Raw genomic sequence first — 19696 nt, 5'->3', positions numbered from 1 at the left:
TAGTATATATGATGACCACTAACTATTCTAGACAATCTCGTGGAATACTAGCAAGTTCGTCACCTGTAGGTGTTAATAATCATGCTTTTCGGGGGAAATGAAAGAATGTTCATTCAGGTATTCTATCCCCCTCATTGTTGCTACGAAATCTCGGAAGCATTACTGTCTACTCATTACTTATAGTGATCCTTTAAGGTAGATCTCTTGAGATCATCATTTTAGGAAAACCCTATGTACTCACCAGGCTCTCAAGTCTGACCCATTTAGTTTCCTTATATCATAAGTAGCGGTACCAAGGTTTGGGATATTGATGTTTGAATCTGCCGAGATATTTAAGGAGTTTTAGGCCATTAAATAAATTGGTATAAGGCATGTAAATACTAATTTATGTTTATGTTTCTATAGCAGTTATGACATCCTAAACTTTTAAATACTAATGAAAAAATTTCTTCGGAAATGCTTTTGATATTGATATCATTCCACATTAATACTGTTTTAGGACAAATTCCACACTAGTAAAATAATACTCTATTTTAAATAAGCATAAAGAAAAATGTTTTTTTCGGATCGTAAAATTGAAGATGTCACAGAAAACATTTTTATTTTAATTATAAGATATTAAAATTTGTTGTTTTAATTATTTTATTAGTTTATCTATGAATTGGATTGAATCGGTCAAATTTACCAAATTTCGATTGAACTGTTAACTCGTAGCCTCGTCCCATTACACAAACCATATTTCTTATCAATATTCCTTAGTAACATAACTGAGACACCGAATTTTAATACCAACTTATTAATTGTCAAACCTACCGTTTAAGACCATTTAGAACATCATTAGAGTATAAATTTTCATTAAAATCATCATCAATAGAATATGGATGATGACTTGTGGGTGAAGTAATCCTTGATGTTGATTTTCTAGAGCTTTGATTTTCACAGTGAAACAAATGAGCCCAACTAATAACATCAACCCAAAAAATTAATATGAACTCATATTTATAGATGAAACTGATAATCAAGTTTGGAAAATATTACAATATTTGTGTGAAGGTAATTGCAGCATCCAAAATTAAAATTAAAACTCATTTTCATATTTTCCATATAAAATACTTGATTTCTCTTGATTGAGCAAACAAACTTAACATATGAATTCATAAATAAAATGTTGTTATCGACATTAATATATACTAATTAATATATTAATAAAATTAATTAATATTAATATATACTAATTAATATATTAATAAAATTAATTAGTATGAGGTTGCATTTTGTATAAACAACCTAGTTGATCAGTATTATTTTTGGATAGTGATACAAATTCACAAATAGTTACTATCCACATTAATATATATTAATTAATGTATTTTTAAAATCAATTAATATAGTGTGGCATGTATTAGGTGAAATTTAAATACAAAAATACAAAAATAACACATAGATGAGTATTAAATAATTTAAAAAAGCTAGAAAATGACAAATGTTTAATTGAATGGGAGAACAACATAAGAAAGAATAAATTTTTATTTATTATTATAGATATAAAATGACAGCTTATATGTTTTTATTCAAGGAAAAAAATCAATCATCCCGATCTTGAATTTATTAATGAAAGATTACATCACTATAGAAAATGAAATTAAATTATAAGGGCCAAATATACATTACGATTGAATTTATTTATCATTTTTAGTTTATTTAAATAAAAAAGAAATCATGTCGTTTAAACTTTAATAAATCATTCTTCCATAAGTTTTGGTTCACACAATTACACAAATGAAATTAGAATGCAGTTAAAAGCCTAAAATAAGTCCGAGTACAAAACTGAAATTAGAATATGATTAAAAAGATTGTGAAATCTTTAATGGAGATTATCCGAAAACACGTATGTAAAAATCATTTTTGTGAAATAAGGATTGTCAATTGTGAATAAGGAAGTTGTGGAGAAAATCAAGGAGTTGAAGAAATCAATAATTCATTTAGTTATATTTTAATTTAAAGCAACCTAGTGTTATGTAATTTTATATTTAAGTTTAGGCATATAACAGATTTATATTTAAGTTTAGGCATATAAGAGATTTATATTTAGTTTTCACACATATATGCATGCATGTATATATAAAATACATAAAAAAATCTAAAAACCAAATTATTTTTATTTTAATAGTTGAATCGTTCCATTGAATTAGATAAATAACTGGTTTTAAAACAATGGTCAACACTCTTCTTAATTTGCCTACCAGCCGCACTTTTCTTAATTTGCCTACCAGCCTCCCCATTTATTAGAAAGAAGATTTTCTCCTCCTCTCTTGCCATCAACCATATATGTGGGACACCCAATTACTTATGCCGAACCCAAATTCCATAGGCCCTTCGTATACCATCTTTCTTCACAATACATAAGATGTGTTCTTTTTATTTGATTGTTTTGTTTACTTTATTGTAGTATATTTATATATAATTATTATACCATCTTTCTTCACAATACATAAGATGTGTTCTTTTTATTTGATTGTTTTGTTTAATTTATTGTAGTATATTTATATATAATTATTATTTAGGTTACACGACCACTTAAAAATAGTCTTTTAATCCCTAGTGGCGGAGCTTGAAGTTTTGGTTTGGGGGGCCGAAAATAGAATATGTATAAAAATTGAACACATATGGAAGACAAAGTCAAATTTTATGCGGCCCCCTGGCCCTACATAAGCTCCGCCATTGCGGGGGTGAAATAAACTCGTTCATTATGTACTTGTTGTCTTTGTGACTCTTGTTGATATGCATGTATGATATGTATGTGGGGTGAAATATACCCGTTTAGTTGAAAAACACTTATTGAGTTGAAATAGACTCGGGAGTGAAATAGACCCGTTAGGTTGAAAAACACCGATTGAGTTAAAACAGAATCAGGGGTAAAATAAACTTATATAGCTTTAAGTTGATATGTATGTATGGTATGGGGTATTTTGGAGAACTCACTAAGTTTTGTGCTTACGGTTTTATGTTTATGATTTCAAGTACTTTCGGTTCCAAGATAAAGAGTTCGAGATGATTGTACCGTATCCAACAGTGTTCTGCATTATTCGACTTGTATTGTACTTTAATGATTGTATGACATGTTATATACTCTTAAGGGATTTCTAAATGAATGAATGGTTGATTTTGATCGATTTAAAGAAAAAATTTCACTTAGAATTTTTAGGACGTTACATTCAACCCACTCAACTTTTAATTTTAAAATAAATACACAGTAATTAAAATCATTCAAAATTAATATACAAAAACATTAAAAATATACAAAACTAATTAAAAACATACAAATGCAATTTGGTACAAGTTTTAAAGCATGAGGTATAGCAAAGTGATGCATAGAAGAATTAAGAGAGAGTAGAAAGATAAAGAGGTCGAACAAGGGTTCGCAAACCCGCTCAATGGCTTTTCTCCTCCAAACCGCTCAACCCACTGGAGCAGGGTATCGTTACACGGCGGTACCTCCAGTACCCCTCGTCCCACTTCCCCAAACCACTACGTCTATCTCATCCCTTATTAATAGGAAATTATCACTTCTTACTCTCTTCATTTTTTTAATATTTAAATATGTATAAATAATATGTCAATATTATACTATATCCATAAGAAATGAAAAACCATAAATTTTGATTTATTTTTTAATAATTTTTTAATATATATATATATATATATATATATATATATATATATATATATATATATATATATATATATATATGGTGTATTAACCTTGTGTGGGGGGTCACCGCACCATCTCTCACCTAAAGAATATAATGTTCCGCTCACATCTTACCGTTCCATCATGTAACGTCTCATTTTCACAACAAAAAATCATTTTAATAAAATAAATTTCCCAATTATAATCCATTAGTAAGAAAATCGTTTATTTCAAAATACATTTATTGAAAATCAGAGTATAAGAAAAATGAAATCCTCAATGTTGTTGATGAGTGTGTACAATCCCGCATACGATAAACATACAAGCATGCATAATGGACCACAATCATCATATTGGAATGTCAACATGCAACGGGTCTAATCAGTCATCGGACCGGAATACCTAGGGTTTGTTGGCCTACCGCCTCAACCCAACCGCTCTTCCCGAGCCTTCGTGCCTACGACTTACAGTCGACCGTACCGGGTATCTTGGCCTACAACTCAAAGCAGAACCGCCTCAACCCACTACCACCATATGTCAACATATAAACAATCAAGGATCAAGTAGGCATACAATACATGCAAACATCAATCATACAACTCACTACCACTTACTAGTCCTCTCACATCACACTGTCCTGTTACCAGCTAGCCTCTATGAAATGTGTAACCACAAGTAACCAAAGGTGAGATAGCCACTCGAACAGATGATCCTACTCTAGAGCCACAACCAAACAAGGAATAGACAAGAAAGCCTAGATCAAGACTTTTCAAGTTATCCTATATGACTACATACAACCCCTAGGGCACTCCACTAGATGATAACCAGTATACTAGCACTCTAATCAGCATACCACTACTACAACATCCTATCATATATATATATATATATATATATATATATAGAGAGAGAGAGAGAGAGCTAGGTTCAAATGTTTCTAGCAATTATTATGTGCATGAATGCACCAATAGGAATTTAGGAATAATTAAATTAATAAAAATTGTTATAAGGGTAATTATGTAACTTTAGCATAACAATTAAAATAAAATCTCTTAATTCATGGAAATTACCATAAAAATCTCTTTGACCAATTATTTAACCCTAGCCTCTCATATGATACGTATTATATTTATGTATCCTCCCAATTTCTTTTCTTATTGATGAATGAAGAAGAAGCCGTGGATCAGAAGTTGCAAATCTGTTTCCTCATTCCGTTGACAAGATGAAGATGTTATTCTCGACGACTCCATCTCCAATCGAAGCTAGCTTCTATCTCCAATAGTTGGTCAAAGAGATTTCTACAATTTAATTTATCATACTTGCAATTCCATTCCATAGAAAACATGTTTTTTTCTTCGTTCTTCCAACTAGCCAATTTCTACAATTTCAACTTTTAGTTTTAGATTTTTATAATGATGTTGAAATATATTGTTGTTCATATGAATTTGATGTTGATGGTTCTGAATTGGATTTTTTTCATTCATGATTCATAGAAAATGTGGTGTTTTAGGGAGCGTCCTTAAAGTGTTTGATAAATGCCAAAGAAAAATATGACAATCTCAGATTGTATTCATGGTTAGCGATGGAATGTTTATTGTTGTGCATCTCATCTCCTAAGGTAAACAAAATAAAAACAGTGAATTATGTTATTCTATTATACTTTAAATTTAGAATTACTCTCATTTTCTTTCAATATTGAAAGAGAGAGAATCATTTTTTGATTATGAAATAAAGTGCTGGAAATCACATAAGAATATTTCTGTAAATAATTATTGGGTGTTTATTCTTATCTTCAATTTTTTCATTATGTAAGAATAATTATTTCATTCTTTAAGAATATTTTGTGGAGAGTATTATCATCTTGGAAATCACATATGAATGATTCTGCCAGAATTGTACTTCCTGTATAATCACATAAGAATGATTATGCAAGGTTGTATTGCAATTGGCTGATGTTTTAACATGATTTTTGTTTCTTATGTTTTTCAGATTTTTGAAGTTTTGCCAATGGATCACTTACTATCCTTGAGTTTATCTCCTTTTGCAGCTCCTATAAAATTATTCTCATGCAATACAATTCTGACAGAATGCAAATTTCACAAAATGTCAATCTCATAGAATGCTAGATATTTTGAAGTAGCTTAGAGGTCAAACATACACAAGACATCTAGGAACGAAACAAGAAAGTGAATGGGGATTCTTTCAAGAATGTCGATATTTTTTTTGCAAGAGATTTCAAGAATGAATGTAATTTATGTTCATAGTTGTATTCTTTAAGAATGAATGTAATTATTTATTCTAAACTATTAAACTTCGTCTTATATAACATTTGTATTCATTAAAAATTATTGATCTTGATAATATGTGTTTATAATATTATGTTCATAGTTGTATACCATTCTGACAAAATTACAGAATATCATTCTAACAAAATGACATTCTGATAGAATAAAATCGTATATGCTTACAAATTACGTTTGAAATTGAATTAATTTGAAAAAAAAAATCAGATTTTTTAAATCAAAATCATTTATTATCCCATAAATCTCGATTTTTCCTTTTTTAAATTTGTCTTAATTGACTAAAATGTCCTTATGCTGAAATTTGTGTGATTATATGGTACATGTTACCCTATTGTAATATCATAGACCCTCAGATCATGACCTTTGATTCTATTCCATCCAGTGGTCCAGATCTGTGCATTCTAGCACACAATAGTTAGTAAAAACAAAATAACTTAACCATATATATATATATATATATATATATATATATATATATATATATATATATATATATATATATATATGCACAAATCTAGCAGATCACTACAATACAACAACAAACTATACATAAGGATACATAGCCACAATCCAAGGAATGCATAACTGTATATACTCAAAGGTGAGATAGACACCCGAACAGGTGATCCTACTTTAGAGCCACAACCAAACAAGAAACATGCAAGAAATTCTAGATCAAGAGTCCTCAGTCTATCCTACGTGACTACAGACAGTCCTTATGGAATCCCTCTACTAGAAGATAACCAAAACTAGTGGGCCAACATTGGTGCCTTTGACCCACGATACAATGAGGCAAAACTCACCTGAATCGGAGAACTCTGAAACACTACAATACTATCCTTTTTTCTGAACTGCTTGCACCCGCGAATCCGTAATCACCACAACCAGGTAAACTCTTAATCACCAGTCAAACCCTCAAGTTTGAACTAAAGTCAAACTTGGTTAGAAATTCAATGCTCAACGGAAGTCAACAGTCAAAAACCCGTCACGACGTGACCATCTATGGCTCACATCGTGAGCCACTACGGGACAAAATAGTCGGGTCTCATAATCCTCACGACATGACAGGGATAACCTCATGTCGTGGGATCAGTCTGAATGCCATTTTGATCCATAAACTTCTTAATCCATTAAGCCACTAATTCATCTTTTCTAGGAGGCTTCCTACCACCCCAAGGATCATAAAAATTGATGCTTTAAGGTCTTGTATGTCCAATACAAGAATTAAGCTCAAACTAGAGCATTCATGGAGAAAAAGGAGATCAAATCTCAATCATGAACTCAAACATCATCCAAACTTCATATCTATAACATATAATCACCAAGGGACCTTAAGGACCCATAAAGTTGCAAACTTTATGGAGTCCCAACACTTAAACTCTTGTAGCCATGGATAAACATGCATAAAACCTTAGATCTAGTAATAAGGAAACAAAAAGCTTGAATCTTGGTTACTCACAATGGTCCAGAGGTGTTGCTAGGGGTTGCGAATGGAACTTCCATGCTGAATTTATGCTTCAATGGTGATCTATTCTTCTTCAAACCACCAAAACTCCACCAAAAGCTCAAGAATCACAAAGAGAGATTAGGGTTAAGGTTTTTCTATGCTTAGGGAGGAATGAAGCTATTTTGGAACCGTAAAATGAAGTTTATGGGGTTTAAATACAAAGAAAAACCTAAAAGATCAATGGTTGCAGTGCATCTCACGTCGTGAGCTCAGCATAATTCAGCGTCTTCATTTAATCACTCTTCACGTCGTGACCCCTCTATGGTCACGTAGTGAGCCTTGGTTTAACCCAAAAATCATATCTTTAACTCTTTGAAGCCCTAAATCGATCTAATCTGAAAATCGGGTGTTACACATCACCTCTATTACATGGTACGATAAAAAAGTATACTCACCAGCCTTAGTGGGTGCGTTGGATATGGAGTATGGAATTGTGGATGTGGTTGGCAAGGTCTTGGTTTGATGCCTGACAACGCTCATGAAACGAGATCTTTATGTTTTCTTAGCTAAATTCGCATTATTATATCATTGAACTAAATAAAAATATTAAGTTATAGAAAATTCTTTTGTGTTTCTAAAATTCGGAACTACGTGCGAGTTTTGTTTTTTTTTAATGGTTGATTAATGGCTAAAAATTAAATGAAATCACCTTCGGATTATAATTCAGGATCTCCAATCTATAAAACAAAGATGATACCAAATAAGCCGGTCATGCAAGTTAATTAGGTTTTCCTTTACTTTTTCTTTTTCTACATCTTTAGCTCAACTTTGACATATATAATGATATAATTATAAATCTATAACTCTAGAAAGAGGCTATGACAACTTTGTGAATTTTGATTTCCTCACTTGTAGTTTCCCAATACAAAAAACAAGTAAAAACAAAAAAGAAATTATATTTAAGTATTTAATAATTAATTAATCATTTCTAATAAATGAAAATAATTTTGTCATATGTCACTTTTTCATTAACTTTGACACATGTCATTTTTTGATATTTTTGAATAAATGTTTTTTCCATTTGTCATTTTCTCATTTTTTTATCTTTTTTTAATTAATACATTATATTTACACATCAATTAATAATTGTCTTAATATAAAATAATCAATAAATTACAATATTAATACTCATATAATATTTAATATGTTTTCTTTTAAATTCAAATTTTAAATTTTAAATTTCAATTTTAAATAAATTTTTGTTTAACCTTTCATATTTAATTGTTTGTTTTATAAAACCCATATAGTAAATTAATTAATAAAAAATAAATATGAAGTGGCGCCATTCTCATAAGCCTTGTGTGAAACGGTGACACCCGGACACACACGCCGATTCACACAGTCGTACTTTAAACTTCAAGCCCTAGTAGTAGATCAACTTGAATCCTAGCTAGTAATCGATGGGTATGTATGTATGAATCTAGAATTCGCTTTTCTTCTTCTGAGTTCGATCATGAATGTTAATCGAATGTCGTTCGTTGTTTCATCGAATTGCAGGGAGCCGTAATTCATTTTCGAGGATATTGAAGACATTAGAGAAGCAAGGCGGTGGTGAATTCGGCAAATACTACAGCTTACCTTCTCTCAGTGATTCCAGAATCGGTACTACTCATCTAAATGTTTAAGTAAAGCTGCTGAGATTCGTAAACTAAAACTGAAATGTAAAATCAACTCTACGATCGTTTTCATGTTATTTGAACTCATCAAGCTTTAAATATCATGCTAATCAATTCAGTTTCGTAACAATTGGACATTAGAATCATGACGATATATACATGATGATTGGACAGATTGGCTACCATTCTCGATTAGAATACTTTTGGAGTCTGCAATCCGTAACTGCGACGACTTCCAAGTGACAACCAAGGATGTTGAAAACATTCTTGACTGGGAGAAGACTTCTCCCAAAAAAGTTGAAATACCATTTAAACCTGCTAGAGTTCTCCTTCAGGTATGCCAAGCAAAGCAACGACGTCGTTTCTCATCTACTCATATGCAATTACAATTTACAATTAATTAGTTTGCGAGTTTATTGAACTCAGTGAATTCATGAGTGCAAGTGTACTGCAGGATTTTACTGGTGTTCCTACAGTTGTTGACCTTGCGGGCATGCGTAATGCTATGAACAAGCTCGGTGGCGATCCTAGTAAAATTAATCCATTGGTAACATTTTCATTTTTCAACATCATCCAGAGGTTGTTATAGACCTCTGAATGAATGAGACTTACATTCCACAAAACAACCCAGATGTTTTTCTTAACAATTGGGTGAAAGCGTTACATGTACAGGTTCCAGTGGACCTTGTGATTGATCATTCGGTCCAGGTTGACGTGTCAAGATCAGAAAACGCCCTACAGGCCAACATGGAACTTGAATTAGAACGAAATAAAGAAAGGTACTCTTTCTTGAAATGGGGTGCAAACGCTTTCAATAACATGATTGTTATTCCTCCAGGAGCCGGGATTGTTCATCAGGTAATTAATATTGAGTTGTAGATTTTTCATTTTTCATTTATTTAACAAGATGACAAAATTATTTTCAGGTGAACCTTGAATACCTTGCAAGAGTCGTATTTAACACAAACGGTATTTTGTATCCGGATACTGTTTTTGGGACAGATTCTCATACAAGTATGGTAGATGGATTAGGTGTTGCGGGGTGGGGAGTTGGTGGAATAGAAGCTGAAGCTGCAATGCTTGGTCAGGTATATATAGACAACAGTAGCTCACAACTTAATAAAGTATGATTCTTAATGAAAATTTTGATTTGTATATAGGCGATTAGCATGGTTCTTCCAGGTGTAGTTGGGTTTGAGCTATCTGGAAGTTTGAAAAATGGAGTTACAGCTACAGATTTGGTCTTGACAGTGGCTAAAATGCTTAGACAACATGGGGTTGTTGGTAATTTCGTTGAGTTTTATGGTAAGTTTAGTAATTAATATATAACGCTGAGATTGTGACATAATTTTTCATGGTTTTTTTTGTCATGTGATCTTGTAGGTAAAGGCATGAGTGAAATATCGTTACCAGATCGTGCAACAATTGCAAACATGTCTCCTGAATATGGTGCAACCATGGGTTTCTTTCCTGTGGACCATGTCACACTTCAATATCTAAAGCTAACTGGCAGAAGTGATGATATGGTAATTTGGTAAATACCTTGATTTATATTGTCTTTTTGATATACTTAAAGCGAGTATAAAAATCATGTAGATATCCATGATAGAGACGTATTTGCGGGCAAACAAGATGTTCATGGATTACAGTAAGGTACATACAAATATAGTCGGATATGCTTAAGATTGTACCTCGTGCTTATACAGTTGTACCTACTATTCCCTATGTTTTTTACCCAATTGTGGTAGCCTGAGAAGGAGATGGCATTTAGTTCTCATTTGAAGTTGAATCTTGAAGATGTGGAGCCCTGTGTGTCTGGACCAAAGAGGTATGAATCTTTTGTTGTATAAGCTTGTAACGCATGCTTGTACGCTTGTACTTATGTATGTTGTTTTGTTTTCTTGTTTGTAGGCCTCATGATCAAGTTCTTCTGAAAGATATGAAAGCTGATTGGCATGCATGCTTGGATAGGAAAGTTGGATTCAAGGTTGTGTATTTGAGTTCTTAAGATCCTTTTTCTTCTTCTATCTAACTTGTTTGAAATAAGTTTTTAGGGATATGGTATACTAAAAGAGGACCAAAGCAAGATTGTGAAGTTTGAATCGGTTGGGTTGCCAGCACAACTTAAACATGGAGATATTGTAATCGCAGCCATCACGAGCTGTACAAATACATCAAATCCTAGTGTCATGATTCACTCTGGTTTGTTAGCAAAAAAAGCTTGCAATTTGGGGCTTGAGGTTAGATTCCATTTTTTATATATTTTGACTAATAAGTTTTTAATCATTTACAATAATTATTCAACCTTTATGTTTAGGTGAAACCGTGGATTAAAACGAGCCTAGCCCCCGGTTCCAGAGTTGTGACGAAGTATCTGGAGAAAAGGTAAGAAGGGTAAAATAGTCATTTACTCCACATACATACGCAAAAAGGAAACACCAACACACTTTGTGTATTGTATTTGCAGTGGATTGCTGAGTTATTTGAAAAAGTTGGGCTTCCATATTGTTGGTTATGGATGCACCACTTGTATTGGCAATTCTGGTGACCTGGACGAATCGGTGGCATCTGCTATTTCTGAAAATGGTAATGTACTTAATTAATAAGTTCTTCATTATTTCTCTTTATAAAAGAAAAGTTTCACTTTCACCCCTATATTTTCAGACATTGTCACTGCAGCTGTTTTATCTGGAAATCGTAATTTCGAGGGCCGTATACATCCACTTACAAGAGCAAATTATCTCGCTTCTCCTCCCCTCGTTGTTGCATATGCTCTTGCTGGCACGGTATACAATTTATAAAATACCCGACCCGCCCTTTGACTTCAGAAAGTCAAACTTTGACTTTTTCCTCAGGTTGACATTGACTTTGAGACGGAACCAATTGGAGTAAGTAAAGACGGGAAGGAATTCTTTTTGAGGGACATTTGGCCATCTAGCGAAGAAGTAGCAGAAGTAAGCTAAGTTAAACAAATAGTTCATCCCTTTATAAATTATAAATTATAATCTACCTCTGATTGAATAACTTATGTTTTTGAAGCAGATTGTGCAATCTAACGTGTTGCCCGACATGTTTAAATCCGTGTATGAAACAATAACTGAAGGGCACCCAACATGGAATGATTTATATGTAGCTTCAAACAGGTTATACGAATGGGATCCAAAATCGAGTTATATACGTGAACCTCCTAATTTGAAAGATATAAGTGTTACCCCTCCAGGTCCATATGAAGTAAAAGATGCATACTGTTTGTTAAACTTGGGTGATAGTATTACAACGGATCATATTTCACCAGGGGGGAGTATCCATAGAGATAGTCCAGCTGCAAAATATTTAAAGGAACTTGGGGTTGATAGGAGGGATTTCAATTCATATGGTAGTCGACGTGGAAACGATGAGGTCATGGTTAGGGGTACTTTTGGTAATATAAGACTTGTGAATAAATTAATGGAAGATGAAGTTGGACCTAATACCATTCATATTCCTAGTGGAGAGAAGCTACCTGTGTTTGATGCTGCCATGGTATTTACTACTATTACCCTCAACCCTGTTTGGTGTGATCGCATGGAATGTAATGACTCATTCCATTCCATTGCTTATTCCATTCCATCCAACCAAACAGACTGGAATTTTGTTTCAAATCAAACATTTAACCAAAATTTCTTTATGACCAGAGATACAAGAAGAAGGGGCAAGATACAATAGTTTTGGCTGGTGCTGAGTACGGAACTGGGAGCGCTCGAGATTGGGCTGCAAAAGGTCCAAAGTTGATGGTAAACTTGACTTTGACTTTGACTTTGACTTTTTGACAACTATAACATGTTTATTTATATAATAATTTATATCTAAACAGGGTGTTAAAGCAGTAATAGCTAAAAGCTTTGAAAGGATTCATCGCAGTAATCTAGCTGGCATGGGAATAATTCCACTTTGTTTCCAGCCTGGCGAGGATGCAGAGACTCTAGAGTTGACCGGACATGAGCGCTACACCATTGACCTCCCGAATGACATCAGCAAGATTACACCCGGCCAAAATATCATAGTCAAAACAAACAATGGGAAATTATTTAAATGTAAACTAAGGTTTGACACGGAGGTAATAAAGATTTTCATTTACCCGGTCCTTTTTTTTTTTTTTTTTTGTCTAATATGGTAGAAAACCAGTCATGCTCATGAATCATAATAACTTCCAAATTGCAGGTGGAACTGGCTTACTTTGATCATGGTGACATTTTGCAATATGTTATTAGGAGCTTCATTACTTCAAAAAATGGCAATGTGCATTGTGCATGCAAGTAGTTAGTAGTTACGACCATATATATTATATAGTAACAAAAATACATAAAAAACCCGAATATGGAAATGTTTATATTTATTTGCAGTTTGTAGAATTGAATCAAGATATGTAAAAAGAAAGAGGGTTTTGGTCCACAGATTTACATGTCCACTGAATCATTTAAATAAACGTATATGCCTCAAAACATGTATACAGGGTGAGCATCAAAATTGGCGAGCTTTAACAAAGTGAGTACCTTTGGAACCAAAATTAAGTGTAATACGGGTTGACCCGGATCCATTTTGTAGAGGACCATTTGTTCCCCTTAATAACGGGGCAACCACCTATGAAAATAAGAAGAGAAGGTACGTTAGTTTCATGAAACTAAACCCTAAACCCTAAAAAAATAACCAACCATGCAAACTTGAAGGATCTATTGTCGCATCCGGTGTCATACTCCAGAAAAGTAAAGCATCCCCCTTTTTTGGTTTAACAGATAACCCTTTTTTCGCACAATCAGATAGTTCATTCCACCAAGGTACAGCACTAATGTTTCCCTTTGCTTGTGGGAACACTGTTTCGCCTCCTTCTTCAACATCTGATCTGTAAACCATGAGAGAAATGAAAATTTTATAGATGCTGATGATATAATATATATGATACATGATACATACATAAGTTACAACAACAATAAGATTACTTACAGGTACATGAGAACTGTAGCCATCCTTTGACCCCCATTCTTTATGTTATATTCATCACGAAAGTAATCATAATGTGGTTCATATTTTTGACCTACTTCATAGTGGAGAACTTGAAATCCTTCACCATGTTCTTAAGCAGAAAGTCAAATCACTAAATTAATCAGTTTATGTGAAATCAGATTCGGATCAACAAAAGATTGATAAATGATAATGCCATACCTACAGGTAAGAAGGTGAAGTCTGCAATCCTTTTCTCAATGGATTCAACTGTTTTATCTTGTCCTCTCGCTAGAAATGTCCCGGAACTTGTACGGACTCTGAATCAAAAGATGTGGTTTAAGTAATACATAATAAAAGCCACTATATTTTGGTTTTTTTGCAGTTTAACCACTATACTTTTTTGTTCAATGAAAAGCCCCAGCCTTTTTGAAAGAAATTTCCTTATTTACCTACATGTCAGTTTTCGCAGTGAAAAAAAAAATTCAAAAAAGGGTGGCTTATAGTGATTAAACCGAAAAAAAAAGTGTTAAAATATAGTGGCTTTCCTTTCCTGTATATTTCCTAAATAATTACAAAAGTAGCAAGAATGATAAAAAACTGCACACCTACTATCTTTGTTTTTACCAGTCACACTATCGACCACAGTTGACTTTTCCATATGAGGTTTAGCAAGTGTAATCAGATGTTCACACTCGTCTTCTGACTGCCAATATAGAGAAGGAAATGAGTTTGAGTTACCTGAGTAATTGTTTGAGACTAAACATGATATAATTGGTGACTAATTAACCATTTTAATTATGAAGCCATCAAACTTTCAAACACGATAAATTAACTATAGAAAGCTATAGGAAATGCAAGCAACAAAAGTGGCACTTCCTCTTTTCAGAAGTGGAATAGCATTTCTTCAAGTGGTCTGAATGGATCAAAATAAACATTACTACTGTTATCTGGACATACAGAAGTATTACAGTTGAATGTAAGTGGTTATTTGATTGTGTATTGAAAGAAATTGATCAAAAAAAAAACACTGACCAGGAAATTATGATAGATGACAGCTCTAGGCTCCCATGATATCACTTCAGTCCAACGATCGTTATGGCTGCGGTCGCTTCTACATTCAGTGAAAAGTTGAAGCAGTTTAAGTAGAATGCGTTATCGAATCGAATTACAACAAATTGGGACAAACTTGAATCTAAACGTAAACTGACCTGACAGCGTCGGTAGTCCGTTGAACGATGGAGCTGAGATCATGAGCACCCGGGAAAGTGTTTGATGTTCTTGGAATCGATAGAATTCCAAGAGCAAGAAGGATCAATACGAAGAACAAACAGATAATTAGTATTGAAAAGATGAGCGTTGATGATGAAGATCTCCGCGAAGGACCCCGAACGGGTAATCTCCCTTTGGGCACCATTTTCAAAAATCCTAAGACACGGATCGCGAGCAAAACCCTAGAATTAACGCTTAATTAATCCGGAGATTTGTTTATTGATCGGAAATTGGAAAGGTGAAATGAGATCTCTCAGTTGTTCATCGTTTTGATTCAAGTGATTATTACCCGCAGTTTGTGTGGCACAAATGACAAAACTGTTATTATTTTATTACAAAATCTAATGAACACAGGATTAGCAAGCAAACGATGTCGGGTCTTTCTTAAATAATTTCGATTAAAAAAGAAAAAAAAATGGCTTAGAACTATGAAATATAGTTTTTTTTTTTAAATAGCCATTTTGCATGGCATTTCGAAGGCTGTCGTGCAAAATGGTTTATTTAGCCATTTTTTATTATTGCCTTGAATACTCTGGTTAGCATAGGATTTGGTACTTTTGGTACTTGGCGACTATAAATTAAGGTTTTTTTTTTAATTAAAAAAAATGTTTCCCGGATACCTTGTGAAATGACTATTTTGAATTGTTGTTGATTTGGTCATTTCTTAGTGTTTATAAATAACAAAATTTGAAGGTCATTTCGCAATGTTTTTGAAATACATTTGTGTCATTTCACAGGGTGATTTTGAATCGTTGTTTGAATTTGTCATTTTTATAATAACATATTTTAAAGGAGTATTGAAATGGGTCGCTATGGATGTCTTTGTCATTCTAAGGTGACATTAGAAAAATTATTGTTTACGGTTACTAGTCTATAACAGAAATATACATGATTTATTACTTAAATTAAACCGATATATAAAAATAAAATGGTCAAAAATATATTAGTAGCAGGTTCATGGTTGTAGAAATCGCTACGCGGCATCTGTTCAGCTAACTACCGAGTAACGAGTACTCAAGAGTATTCGGAGAGTACTCGGATTCGGTAATGAATGTATAAATATTTTTAGGGAAATTATATATGTCAAAATCATAAGTTAAAAACATAAGTTGATTGATATATATATATATATATATATATATATATATATATATATATATATATATATATATGTGTGTGTGTGTGTGTGTGTGTGTGTGTGTGTGTGTGTGTGTGGATACACAAAAATTGAAAAACACACAATGGTCTCACTTCATGAATAATTACTGAAAATTTTAGATATATATGTAGTAATAATCAGATATATGTGTTAAAAACAAATAACTAAAAAAATTCTTACAATTATAAATTGTAACCTGCGATGTCTAATATATTAAAATATTATCATAATCATATATTTACTATATCATCTAAAATAATTTTTCAATATATGACACTAATCTATAACTCAAAAATTAATCACTCATTTTTTCATGATGTGACACATCACTCAAAAAATATATTATATTATTTTTTAACGGGTAATTAAGTATTTTTACTATTGTGATATAAAGGCTGAGTTCTAAAAGTCTTGATTTATATTAATTTGTTTGTCAAATAGATTAGGTAAGTCAATTATAAAATGGGAAAATGACACATAGGCCCTATGAAGTTTTTAGGGTTGACCCTTTTAGTCACTTAAGTTTTTTCGTGGCTTTATGAGAGAACCAAGTTGTGGGCAACCTGTTCTTTTAGTCCCCTTTATTTGTTTTAGCCGGTTTAGAGGTCATATAGACAAAAATTGGGGCCATCTCTCTCTCTCTCTCTCTCTCTCTCTCTCTCTCTCTCTCTCTCTCTCTCTCTCTCTCTCTCTCTCTCTCTCTCTCTCTCTCTCTCTCCAGAAAGAACCCAGCAACAACCAAAGATGTTGCCTTCTTCAGCCCATCCTCTCGTCTTAATTCTATTTTGATTGCAGATTGATCCAATCACCACCAAACCACCGCCATGGCCAGTTGAAGAAAGCCTCCGACCGCAAAGAGGACCATCAGCACTGTTCACCGAAGAAGAAGAACCGGCGAGAGTCACCATTTTCCCTCCTGTCTTCATCTCTTTTCGACCTTCAAGCAACTTCCAATCATTTTTCCTTACTCCTCCATCAATGAAATTCGTCGTATTTTGCCTCCTGTCTTCATCTAAAGATGTTCCCTTTTTATATCAAAAATAGGTTACCTTATACGTATAAACATAAACCGGGGTCTTTGTCTTTGTCCTGCTTTGTGGTTTACTGTTAAGTTTTCTGATATTGGAAGAACGATCTTGTTCTTCCCCATCAGACTCGACGTCATCCTTAATGTGTTGGAAAACACGTTCGGTGTTATCTAATTTGTTCAATTTTGGCGTTGAAATACGCGAATTTTCCTGTTTACGTATCTTTTTATCTTCATAGCGCCTCGATTTTTCAAAATCAGGTGAACGATGTTCATCTTCCGCATCTAATACATCTTCCTTGTATGATATCTCAACCATTGTTGCTTCTTTAGGGGGATCGGAGACATCTTTAGATCTTTCAGATTCATCCGCCATTATAAGGTCGAGGAAGGAAGACAGAAGTAGTAGGCGGTTGCAGTCCGTCTCCTTCTTCTTCTGGTCTGACCGACTGCAACACAAGAAGGGAAGGAAGGTTCATCGGAAATTGAACAACAACAAATGAGGGGTGGTTATGAGGAGTTCAATCGATCAAGGAGGAAGAAAATCAAAGGAAAAAGGGTGGATTTCGGTCCGGTGGCGGCAAATCCGTTGAAGGGGACGGAGCTCCTTTTTTTGGTTTATATTTTGGATTTGAAGATTAAACCCCTTGATTCTAGCGATTTTCTCTTCTTCAAATTAAACTTTGATTTTCATTATAACAGCTTATGGAATTAGCAGGCAGATGAAAACAGGATACAGAGGATAAAAATTATTGTCTTTTAATTGGTGAAATCTATTGAATTTATTGTAAAAGAATACGTATGGACAATGGTGAAATTTATTGTAAACGAATGAAATTCAATAAAAGTAAAAAAAGTATTTATTAGATGTTAGTGTTTGGGTAAATCGATTGAGAGGAAGGTTGAGAGGAAGAAGACGATGATGGTAGATGGTAGATTGTGTTCTTGGGAGAGAGGGAGATGTGGGTCCAAGGTTAGGAAAAATTAAAAGTCAAAGTGGGAAAATTGGTCAACAAATATCAATATGGCAAGGGGTAACCGGATGACCCCTTCACTTTGGTCAAAAGGGCGTAATCGACCTGACAAAAACGATTTCGTTCCCTCATAAAGCCAAGAAAAGAGTTTAGGGACTCCACGGATAAACCCTAGAAAGTTCGTAGGGCCTATATGTCATTTTCCCTTATAAAATTTTACATAGATCACAAATGAATTTTATATATTACTTATAACAAAAAAAAAGATGGGTCAAGTGACTAACCTTGACACTATGCATACTCGCCAATGATTATTTAGAACGTAATGTTTTGGATATTTTCTCGATATATCGAGATCAATATGGAACCCATTACAGATGCATGCATTATTCATATATAAGATTTTTCTAGATGTAAATTATTATTTTTTTTGAATAGTTGAATGAATTTATTAAGAAGTTAGTGCAAAGCTAACAAAAAATTACATAGTAATAGAAAGAATAGAATTTAAACGTCAAACCAATCTACTAACACTGAATTCAATATTCATTTTCACAATCAAGATATAATAATCATCGATCAATCTATAAACCAACAAATTCTTTCTAATATTGTGACCCTCCAAAAGAATCTCATTACAAAACCGCCAAAGAAGCCACCATATCACTATAATGATACCTTCCAAACCAGTTCGTTTCTTTTGAGAAATACGTAACATATTAGTCCACAGCACCGCCTCTTTTGCACATCAATAAAATTTGGTATGTCCAATTGCACCATCTATCAATAAAATTGTCATAGATCTGCAACTACTTGACAAGAAGTGAAAATATGTCCCACTTCTTCCCGGTCTGAGTCACAAATACCACAAACAATGGACGGAATATTCACGCCTTTTGCATCTAAATTGATGCGAGTAGCAATCATGTTTAAACTAACACACCAGTAAAATATATTAATCTTCCTAGGGATAATTATTCCATTTAGATGCAGATTTGATCATGCGAGAGCGGTTTAGATTTGATAAAGGAGGTTACACTAATTCCTTTGGACAGATGGAGTTTTGCCTTATACCTAAATTCCAATTCCAGCAAATTATTTCCATTTGTATGACACGACAATATCGCCATTTATGGGCATGTATGTTCCTATATATTAGTCATGGGGTAT

The 19696-nt window shown here is 33.2% G+C and overlaps 2 protein-coding genes across 6 annotated transcripts; one reads left to right on the top strand and one right to left on the bottom strand.

Moving 5' to 3' along the window:
- Window positions 1-8785: 8785 nt before the first annotated feature.
- On the top strand, window positions 8786-13550 carry LOC145087289 (aconitase 1). 5 transcript variants are annotated; one of them, XM_079025225.1, is made up of 20 exons: window positions 8786-8905; window positions 8999-9103; window positions 9292-9452; window positions 9572-9664; window positions 9790-9975; window positions 10044-10205; window positions 10278-10422; window positions 10501-10643; window positions 10714-10770; window positions 10866-10945; window positions 11029-11104; window positions 11172-11357; window positions 11435-11502; window positions 11585-11703; window positions 11797-11903; window positions 11973-12071; window positions 12157-12639; window positions 12792-12890; window positions 12971-13213; window positions 13318-13550. In XM_079025225.1, exons 1-20 carry the CDS (start codon window positions 8902-8904, stop codon window positions 13414-13416), a joined length of 2715 nt encoding a protein of 904 aa, XP_078881351.1. In that variant the 5' UTR covers window positions 8786-8901; the 3' UTR covers window positions 13417-13550. The 5 variants fall into 5 exon arrangements, 4 of the variants coding, with proteins under 4 accessions (XP_078881351.1, XP_078881350.1, XP_078881348.1 ...); XM_079025224.1 differs by having other exon boundaries at window positions 11782-11903; window positions 12160-12639; XM_079025222.1 differs by having other exon boundaries at window positions 11782-11903.
- Window positions 13475-15676, bottom strand: LOC145087290 (putative prolyl 4-hydroxylase 10). The gene is made up of 7 exons (XM_079025227.1): window positions 15306-15676; window positions 15130-15208; window positions 14703-14800; window positions 14317-14414; window positions 14098-14227; window positions 13809-13996; window positions 13475-13737 (listed from the first exon to the last, which is right to left on the bottom strand). The coding sequence occupies exons 1-7, from the start codon at window positions 15509-15511 to the stop codon at window positions 13664-13666; spliced, it is 873 nt and encodes a 290-aa protein (XP_078881353.1). The 5' UTR covers window positions 15512-15676; the 3' UTR covers window positions 13475-13663.
- Window positions 15677-19696: the final 4020 nt, after the last annotated feature.

Source organism: Lactuca serriola, chromosome 2 (genome assembly GCF_051521515.1).
Source record: "Lactuca serriola cultivar US96UC23 chromosome 2, Lser_US96UC23_V15, whole genome shotgun sequence".
NCBI classification, from domain to species: domain Eukaryota; kingdom Viridiplantae; phylum Streptophyta; class Magnoliopsida; order Asterales; family Asteraceae; genus Lactuca; species Lactuca serriola.
Note: the sequence above shows the minus strand (reverse complement) of the source record. Positions and strands in the feature narration are given on the sequence as shown.